General features: G+C 39.0%; 1 protein-coding gene across 1 annotated transcript; it reads right to left on the bottom strand.

The window, feature by feature from the left end:
- Positions 1–685: 685 nt before the first annotated feature.
- Positions 686–11036, bottom strand: tmem50a (transmembrane protein 50A). The gene is given in 7 exon segments (NM_213529.3): positions 686–1802; positions 2168–2240; positions 3310–3402; positions 4818–4885; positions 7746–7858; positions 7946–8061; positions 10954–11036. Coding segments are annotated over 6 exon segments (495 nt in total). The 5' UTR covers positions 8048–8061; positions 10954–11036; the 3' UTR covers positions 686–1756.
- Positions 11037–11130: the final 94 nt, after the last annotated feature.

Genomic DNA, 11130 nt, shown 5'->3' with positions numbered 1-11130 from the left:
GCCTTGTTGATGCCAGAGGTCAGAGGAGAATGGCCAGACTGGTTCCAGCTAATACAAAGGCAACAGTAACTCAAATAAGCACTCGTTACAACCGAGGTAGGCAGAAGAGCATCTCTGAACACACAACATGTCCAACTTTAGGGCAGATGGGCTACAGAATTTGGCGTCAACAGCATGAAAACATACATCCATCCTGCCTTGGATCCATTAGTACCAATTGAGCATTGTGTCAACGCCAGTCTACTGTTGCTGACCATGTCCATCCCTTTATGACTACAGTGTACCCATCTTCTGATGGCTACTTCCAGTAGGATAATTCACCATGTCATAAAGCGTGAATCATCTCAGACTGGTTTCTAGAACATGACAATGAGTTCACTGTACCTAAATGGCCTCCACAGTCACCAGATCTCAATCCAATAGAGCACCTTTGGGAGAAGGTGGAACGGGAAATTCGCATCATGGATGTGCAGCCGACAAATCTGAAGCAACTGTGTGATGCCATCATGTCAATATGGACTAAAATCTCTGAGGAATATTTCCAGTACCTTGTTAAATCTACACCATGAAGGATTAAGGCAGTTCTGAAGGAAAAATGGGTCTAACCAGGCACTAGTAAGGTGTACCTAATAAAGTGGCCAGTTATTCATCTGCATTTCAGTAGGAAAAAAGAAAACACTGGCTCTGTACATATTTACAATAATTTTATTTCATTTTAAACCCACAGTTGATGAATTTTAGCTACTTTTTTTTAGTCAGAAAAAGTGGATTACATTAAAATGTTACATTCTTTTAGCATGTAGAAATCCCCTAATTTGTTAGTTTAACAGACAAGTCGAATTATCAATCTTCCATAAACTACTGAAATAAGAAATAATAAGAAATTGTGCTTTTAAAAAACATCTTTTATACAACTCCCACATGCCCGAACATAGAGAGAGTCAACTTAAAGCTTCAGAACACAAATATATAACAAGGGTTCGTTCACACAGTCAAGCAAAACTCTTTCTGTTTGGTTCTGTTGCAAACTCTGAGGAAAAAAAAAAAACGTTTTAAATGTCGACAGTGAATGTAGATCAGCTCAAAGATGCTCTCTGTAAAATAATTGTTAAAAATCAATCATGACAAATGTCTGAGAAAGCTGTGTGAACCCATATAACATAACATAAAATCGTCCAAAAGTACGCTGTAGTGTCGCGATTGAAGTCAGTTGAGCCGTTCGGTTAATACGACAGCAAAATCAACACAAATTCTGACAGAACGTGAAATTAAACGTCGTCATACATTAAAGTGTTTCAAAATATACAAATCGGGTGGTTTATGTTTATTCAAATGACCAACGCGCAATAAAAAAAGAAACACAGTGAAGCCGAAAGCCAGCAATGCTTGTTTTGGTTAATAAAGAATCTGTTCAGAAACTCTCCCACCGCCCTGTAGCGTAATAATCATGTAAATATATCATTATGCTGTCCATATTTTTGTGATTTTGAAACAGCCAGGCTGAAGATATCCTCTATGGTGCGCTATATTATGAAGTATGTGTATAATAAGGGCAGGATAGTGTCCATTTCAACTGGTTTGATTTGCATTTCTCTCACCTACTGTGACCACACGGAGACGAAGAAAGGAGAATATTTAAGAGGAGTCGTCATTGAAAAAGAGGAGAGAAAGAAATAGAGAGTGCAAATAAGCAGCAGTAAGTAGAGAGGAACTGTGTGTTGATGGACTGTGGGATTTGATTGATGGACATGGATCCTCACTGCCAGAGGTCTTCAGTTCGGCCAAACTTGAACACCAGACCACTGTAGAAATAAAGGAAACAATGATGTCTACAAATCACAGGCTCAAACAATTAAACTATCTAAAAATTGAAGAGTTTTTTTTATTACACATTACATTGAACATTGAAGTGATAGTTCATCCAAAACTGAAAGAGTGCAAGGAAAGATATACTGAAGAATGTTGGGAATAAAACAGCCATCGACATCCATATTCTTTGTGCCTACGATGGATGTCAATGGCTGAATTTTCAACTGTAGAAAGAAAATCATTTACAACTTTTAAGTTTAAGTAAAGGAGGAAATTTGAGATCTTGAATCTCAGATGGGGCTTAGATAAAATACAGAGGTAAACGAAAAGAGGGCTTTTGATATTTTTATAAACTTACCCAAAGAAGATGAATGCATTTTGAAAGAAAACTGCAATACCAGGATACACAGACAGATCCTTATGTTCTGTTCCTTCATAATAATAAAAAAAATAAAACATAATTAGGTTTTTTTTTAAAGAAACAACAGTATATATATATATATATATATATATATATATATATATATATATATATATATATATATATATATATATCAGAGGTCGCGTTAGACTTTCTCATTGTCCGTCATTTTGACGGAGAGGGTTGTAAAATTTTCGTGATAACCTATTATTAATCGTTATTTAATTTGCAGACTTTTTAATCGCTTTTTTCATTTATATTTTAAAAATAAACTTGCACGACAAGCATATAGGCTAAATTATTCATTTATTTATTTGACAAATCAACAAAAACTCCTATCTGCCTTAACTCATATCTTCCTCCTGCGTTTACCTGAACTGTGTGCTTGCCTGTGCGTAATCAAACACATCAAGAGAGACTGATGCAGAGGCAATTGTCATTAAATTCTGTGTCTTTGCCTCGCAAAGTCGACTTCTCGTGACCAAAGAACGGAATTACTAGCGCCACTTCAGCCAGCGTTTTGTAGTTAGGAAACATTTCTCCTAAGGCTGTGATCAGAACTAAGTTTGCTGGATTCTCTGAATGTGGGATTTCCCGATCCTCCAAGCACTCGTTTCACCGGGAAAAAATACTAGAGCACGCGCTACTTCTGCACCCCTCTGCGTTCGGTAGTGCTCACAACGCACTCCAAAGCATCTGACCTCCTTGCTGCCGCTGGGTTGGCGCATAACAGCTGTCGTCGACTGAGGATTTTTATCTGTTTGTTCTTCATCGTCCACTGCATCGCTTCCTCTTTTTTTCATCTTAATTATTAATATCACAACTATTTGGCCGTTTAAAAAAACTTCTCACACTCCGCTGCTGTGAGATTTTTGCAACTGTATGCAGCGGTGACAGAGAGGAGACAAAACAAGGATAATGGCCATCAGCTGGACAAGATTGGGAATTACAATTAGCTACAAATTGCAATAGATCACCTTCAGCAGAATCCGTCAAAATGTCGGATCATCTTCAGATCACCCACGGACAATATTCGGTTAACGTGACCTCTGATATATATATATTTTAGATTTTCTTACCAGTCACAACAAAACCACCAAACAGAATCCACATAGAGGCGATGAGAGACCCGAATGCCAACATGAACCCGATAAAGAGCCAAATTCTAGCACCTGCACACAAAAAAACACATTTTATTGAATTAACGCCACTAACATCCAAACATCCAATCATTTCCCCATGAAGAATCAAGAAAAGTCCTGCCCTACATTTACACTTTGTAAATGTATTCATTCTACTTGGGACCCATTAACACCCGGCATTAAAATGTGTTTTTGTCAATCCAGTCACATGTAAGGAACTGGGTGTGAAGTCTTTACTTTAAAGGGTCACAAAACACCAAAACACATTTTTTGAGCTGTTGAAATACGTTTGTACTAAACACGAGAGCTTTTCGCATCTGGAAATAGTGAAATCCGGTTTTGCCGCTCGTCTCCTTTAAAAATAGACACAGTTCCAGTTGGTGTGGACTGTAAACATGTAAACACCGCAATCAAACTATTACTGACCGGCGTGTTGAATTTTCACCGCATTTTGTGACAGGATAGTCTACACACACGGCTTTCTGACCTACTGAGTACATCTGAGTTACCGAGAAATGCAAAGGTTTTTCTCAAAAACAAACATTACGAAGAACAAAGAAGGCGGAGTTCTAGAACACGCCCACTGATTACATAATCATCACGGACAAATGGCAGCTCAAAGGTGTTTAAGATCAAAACAAACATTATGAAGAACATCAAAGAAGGCGGAGTTCTAGAACACGCCCACTGATTACATAATCATCACGGACAAATGGCAGCTCAAAGGTGTTTAAGATCAAAACAAACATTACGAAGAACATCAAAGAAGGCGGAGTTCTAGAACACATCCGCTCATTACGTTATCGTCACGGACCAATGGCAGCTTAAATGTGCTTAAGACCAAAACAAACTTCCCAAAGTGTTCGCTTTAGTAAGCTATTGCAAACTATTAAGCTATTTTTGATATAGGAGCATGTCTGTAGTGCCATCAATGAAAAGTAGCACAAATTTGAAAAGATATGACCTCATCCAGGGCAGCACCGTAGCTCAATTATTAGCACTGTCGTCTCACAGCATGAAGGTTGCTGGTTCGAGTCCCAGCTGGGCCAGCTGACATTAGAGCGTGGAGTTTGCATGTTCTACCCATGTTGGCATTGGTTTTCTCCAGGAGCTCTGATTTCCCCCACTGTCCAAATCACATGCGCTGTATGTGAATTGCGTAAACTTAAATGGCCATAGTGAATGCATGAGTGTGTTAATGAGAAAGTATTAGGGTGTTTCCCAGTGCTGGCTTGCTGCTGGAAGGGCATGCACTACTTAAAACATATGCCAAAGTAATTGGTGGTTCATTCCTCTGTGACGACCACTGATAAATCAAGGACTAAGCTGAAGGGTATTGAGTGAGATTACATGCGGATTGTCATAAGATCTGACTCACATTTGGGCAAAAATAAATAATAAAAGGTTTTGGTTCACATATGCCATGTTATGCATGCTGAATATACCTGTTTGTCCCAAGCAGCCCTCGCTGTAGCTGTCCCCTCTCACCTGGCCATTTGACACTGCATTGATCCTGCACGCAAATCCACAGAAAGTGAAACTCAACAGATGGTTAAACAAAGTAGTCATGGTGAAGTAGTCAATGAACAACTCTGAAGGCAAATCACAGATGAAGAACAGGAAGAAAGATCTAGGCCAGATCAACTTATGTCAGACAGTTAGACTGAATGGACACAACGAATACAAGCACTTGTTCTCTCAGCATTCTCACGCCTTTTCATTTTCCAGCACTTTACAAATGTGACAAATTTACATACATATACATTAGGGATGTAACGGTATTGTAAATACCGTCATACCGCAATATTAATTTTTTTCGATATTACCGTAGTCGCATGACTCGGTAAAACTATAGGTCTTCTGAGAAAATTTGCTCAGGCGAATGAAGCGAACGGGAGGTACCGGAAACTACAATTCCCATCAGCCCATGCTTGACCATCATCCCTTGCGGTCTGTTGTCGCTACAGATCCAGTAATGCGGAAATGGAGTGTGCTGCTAGAAGCGGGGATGAAAAAGAGCTGGGTGTTGTCGCCGCGCGCGTACTGAATAGTGGTGTTGTCGCGCGAGTTCTTATCAGCTGTGTTGTCGCGCACGTACTGAATAGTGGTGTTGTCGCGCGAGTTCTTATCAGCTGTGTTGTCGCGCGCGTACTGTAAAGCGGGGACGGAGGGTATGTCGCGTCGCGGGGGCACTTTTGATCATTTTGGAAGGGAACTTTCTATCCAAGACTAAAAAGGGCATGTGCACTGCACAGGTTGAGCCCTGTGTGTGCACGTGCCTGCAAGTTGGGGAATAGGACTAATAATCAGTCATGGGGACTGCAGAAACACAGCACACTGTTCAGATTGATGCAGACATGAGACCTCTATCTCACTCATGGTTTGTCCTCTCAAGTGGGGGAAAGACAATGCACAACGTTACCCACTGCTGTCAACCTGGGCCAAGTCATATCTCTCTTGTCCCAGAAACCTCAGTCCCAAATGAGAGGGTTTTTTCTGTTGCAGGGGACATTGTAAATGCCCAGAGATACCAGCTTTTACCAGATTATAGTTATATGATAATTTTCCTTTAAACCCATCTCTATCTAAGTGAGTGAGTGATTAAATGTTGAATGTGACGAGTTTTCAACAATACTAAATTGAAACTTAATTTTTTTACATGGTTTAATATTTTTTTGTTATTAAAATTGAAGTTCCTGTTTTAAAGCTTACAGATAGACGGCTAATTTGTATGTCATTGACACTTTTGGCACTTTTTTGGAGTATTTTCATAAGTTTTGTTTTTTCCTGTAAATGATTCAATAAATACCGTACCGTGACATTCATACCGAGGTATTACCGTACCTTGAAATTCTGATACCGTTACATCCCTAATATACATACTTAAAGATTCAGTAAAGTGCAATTCGGTGTTCTCAACTCAAACGCAAAGAGAGATTGAAACATGGAGTACCTCCACTCCTTTATAAAAACAGTCAATAGTTTTTGTATTATCACATCCAGTGGCACCTGCAGCCGTATGGCGGTACGCACTGTGCATACCTACCATGAGAGGGCAGGAATTAATGCCACTTTTTATTTATTTATTTATTTATTTGTGACATCATTTAAATTGATTATCAAACAGTATACACTGCAGCTGCCTGCTTTTCCACTATCGTGCCGAATCATTCTGAGAACACTTCATTATGGTTACGGTTGTTTATCCACTGAGGACTCCGGGAACCAACAGCTACATGCACTGCTAAAAGACTTTTTTTTTCTGCTGGGCATTGAGTAAAGACACGCTTAACATTATTGATGTTCACAATCCTATAGCTACATACTATATCCATGAACTTGCAGACTCAGAACAACGAGGAAATAACTGCCCTGCCAGTCAAGCCAGACGCCTTGTTTTGTAATTAAATGCCGGCTATACCACCCGAAAGACGGTTACGACGTGTTGAGATGTCGGCCGTCACCAGAAAAAGTCTAATCTTTCATTACTTTATTGGGGTTGTGTTTGAAAGCTTTAGTGGCACTTTAGCTGTCCAAGGTACTGTTGTATGAGTTAAATTATAGGTATATATGCACTAATAAACAGGTCAAATTAAAAAATAAATAAAATACATATGGATTCTTAAATGTCGGTAGTTTTTACTCAAAAAATAATAATAATAAAATGTTTTATAAAAAATAAAATGAGCAATTTTCAAAATTTTTTTACGAGTCGGTTAAATATAATTTGGACATTTATGGGGGCATGTAACATGTTTCTGTGTTTTTTTTTCTTTCTCAGTGATCTTTAATACATACTGGGTAGATACGCAAAATATTTTCTAAAATTGTCAAGCAGGATTTTGTCTATAGCTTTAATTATACAATAAACTATTAGACATAAAATTAGACAATAAAATATTAAAACTAACAAAAATAAAATAATAAAAATGCAAAGATAAAAAGAGCACAATTTTACTAAATTGTAAAAAAATGTTTGTTTTTATTTTACTTGATGCATTCGTTATTTAATGTTTGAATACTGAAATAACAGAAAGAACAGCCATCGGAAGAGGGCGGGGGGGTGCTGGATTTGTGCGTACCTTGGAATGAAATCCTGCAGGCGTCCCTGATCACATCTATGCCCGTGTATAATAATTACTATATTTAATTTTAAAAATTGAATTATTATTACCCATTAAGGAGGTTAAAGTATCAGGAGAGCAACACAATGACATTTTTAAGCAGTTATGCAATCTAAGCACTTTCCAACAAACCTTGAAAACACTAGATTAAATTCCAAGCACTTTCAACTTTTCTGCAGCTGTACAAGCCATTTTGCGTATTCTGATGGCATTTCAGAGTGACAGAAAAAGTATAGAAGTGAAACTCACATGAGGAAGGCTATAGTGGCTATAACGCCACAGGTATGATACGCATGGTGGAACTGTTCCTCTTTAGGATACATTATCGCTGCGTCGATGATGATCCACCAGCCTGTAAAAAACTGCAGTGTGACAAGAAAAAAAAAAAACAGGATTTATTTAAGAATCAAAGCACAGGATTTTGTTTTGACGTCTTTGGCAGGACGTACCAAAACTCCAGCTGCGATGGAGGCGATGGTGTTTCTCTTCTCGCCCCAGTCCACATTACACTCGCAATCGCCACATCTGATCCCGTCCAGAAATCCCGACATTCTGCTGATCTGACCTGAAGATTCAAAAAGACGTTGATCATTTAATTCATACTGCACACTAAACTGAGCAATATGGCTGATGTTTTTATCGAAAGTCTTTAGTTTTGCCTCCCCAGTCATTAGTTTACTTTATTAGGTACACCTGCCTCGCTGCTTGTTAATGCAAATTTCTAATCAGCCAATCACATGGCAGCAACTCAATGCATTTAGGCATGTAGTCATGGGCTGCGTCTGAAACCGCATACTTCCATACTATATAGTACGCTAAAATCAGTATGCTAGCCGAGTAGTATGTCCGAATATATAGAATTCGAAATCAGTAGGCGAGAAGTATCTGGATGACTTACTACTTCCGGCGAGATTCAGAAGTGCGCATCCCATTCACGCTGCGCTATCCCATAATGCCCCGTAAGAGAATTCATGAATGGAAGTGAGGCGACGCAACTGACGCAGGTAGATCACATGACCATGACAAAATGGCGGATGTAGTACGTCCGAATTCCATTCATACTTTTCACATTCATACTGTATAGAACGTACTTTTCTAACGGCCGAGTAGTACGTTTACATTCAAATGCAGTACCTACTGAGTAGTAGGCGGTTTCGGACGCAGCCAAGGTCAAGACGATCTGCTGCAGTTCAAATCGAGCATCAGAATGAGGAAGAAATGAGATTTAAGTGACTTTGAACGTGGCATGGTTGTTGGTTCCAGACGAGCTGGTCTGAGTATTTCAGAAATTGCTGATCTACTGGGATTTTCACACACAACCATCTCTAAGGTTTACAGAGAATTGTCTGAAAAACAGAAAATATCCAGTGAGCGGCAGTTCTGTGGGCTCAAATGCCTTGTTGATGCTAAAGGCTATTCGTTACATCCGAGGTTTGCAGAAAAGCATCTCTGAACACGCAACACGTCCAAGCTTGAGGTGGATGGGCTACAGCAGCAGAAGTGCCACTCCTGTCAGCTAAAAACAGAAAACTGAGGCTACCGTTTGCACAGGCTCAACAAAATTGGACAATAAACGATTGGAAAAATGTTGCCTTGTCTGATGAGTCTTGATTTCTGTCACAACATTTGGATGGTAGGGTCGGAATTTGGCATCAACAACATAAAAGCATGGATCCATCCTGCCTTGTATCAATGCTTCAGGCTAGTGGTGGTGGTGGTGTAATGGTGTGGGGAAATTTTCTTGCCACACTTTGGGCCCATTAGAACCAATTGATTATCCTGTCAATTCCACAGTCTACCCGAGTATTGTTGCTGATCCATCCCTTTATGACAACAGTGTACTCATCTTCTGATGGCTACTTCCAGCAAAATAACGACGCCATGTCCTAAAGCGTGTATCATCTCAGACTGGTTTCTTGAACATGTCAATGAGTTCACTGTACTCAAATGGCCTCCACAGTCACCAGAACTCAATTCAATAGAGCAACTTTGGGATGTGGTGGAACAGGAGATTCACATCATGGATGTGCAGCTGACAAATCTGCAGCAACTGCGTGATGCTATCATGCCAATATAGACCAAAATCTCTGAGGAATATTTCCAGTACCTTGTTGAATCTATGCCACTGAGGATTAAAGCGGGTATGAAGGCAAAAGGGGGTCCAACCCGGTACTAGTAAGGTGTACCTAATAAAGTGACCGCTCAATGTATGAATACAATTTCAAATATGTTTCACAATGTTAAAGAACCCAAACTGTGGAATGATTTACCTGTTAGCCTAAAATTAGAAAGTAATATAGATGTTTTTAGTAGTGTACTTAAAAAGTGGTTAAAACAAAACAGCAGTGTTTGCACAAATAGTCTACTACTAGTTTTGTTTGATCATGTCGCCTTTGCCTTATTGCAAAGAATTATAATGTGCATAATATGTATTTATTTTATTTTTAAATGTCAAGCAAGCTCCCCATGGACAGGTGTTGATAATTATCAAGTCTGCTAAAACACTTGCCAACAGTGCATTTGGTTTGTCCAGTTCAATTGTGATGTCCAGGGGTGACGCGGTGGCTCAGTGGTTAGCACTGTCGTCTCCCATCAAGAAGGTCGCTGATTCGAGTCTCGACTGGGTCAGTTGGCATTTCTGTGTGGAGTTTGCATGTTCTCCCCATGTTTACGTGGGATTCCTCAGATATTAATTTATAGAATAGAACAAATATTCACTTTTTATTATTTAATATTAACTTCACGTTTTACAGCATTATATTTTTAATGCCTTTTAAGAAGAAAATAACCTTTAGTCAACAAATGACTCATTAAAATAATCAAAAGTGATAATAAATGCATTTATAAATGATATCTAATCAATCATATGCTGTTCCTGAAAAGAAAAGCATAGTATCAGTTTCTACAAATGTAGAAAACACACAACAAGAGCCGGTTTAATATAATAAAAATTGATATGCACCAAATCAGCCAATTAGAAGGGTTTTCTAAAAATTATAGAGATATAGTAGGGAAATCGGAGTTCAACAGTGCATTTAGAAGTGACCAAAATAAATATACGCAAATATTTTGTATTCAGATTGTAATAATTTCCAGTGAAACTGCGCAGGTGCGGAGCAGCAGCATCACTGACTGCGCAAACGCAGGGCACACATGATCACACTGAACCAAACACAAATAACACACAAAAGGATTTCCATCTGTCATGTTTGCCAACAAAATTAGAACATAAACAAAATAAATCTCTAACATAAAAGATTAAAACAACGTTTACGCTCAATATCGAGCGAAATGATCGAGTGTTAACGCTGTAAACATGCTAGATCTCTCACGTCCGGCTGATTTCGAACCTATATTTGCTACATCACTGTTTCTATGAATTTATCGAATACATGAAAGCTCATTGAGGGAGAACATCTCATGAATGACCAAGTAAAATAGCACAATAAATCCCTACCTGTACTTTCCTTGAGTTTTTTTCTAGTGCTTCGCAGTAACTGGAGATTCACTCCGCAGTCTTCCGTCTCCTACAGTGGATCTGAGCCGCGCATGCGCAGTGCGCCCTGCATCAGCCTGAGCACATCCTGTCAAATAAAATCATAAATGTTTACCCGTTTAATTAATGTTCAGTGAT

The sequence above is a fragment of the Danio rerio genome, chromosome 13 (assembly GCF_052040795.2).
Source record: "Danio rerio strain M-AB ecotype USA chromosome 13, GRCz13ab, whole genome shotgun sequence".
Lineage (NCBI taxonomy): Eukaryota > Metazoa > Chordata > Actinopteri > Cypriniformes > Danionidae > Danio > Danio rerio.
This window is presented reverse-complemented; position numbering and strand designations above follow the sequence as displayed.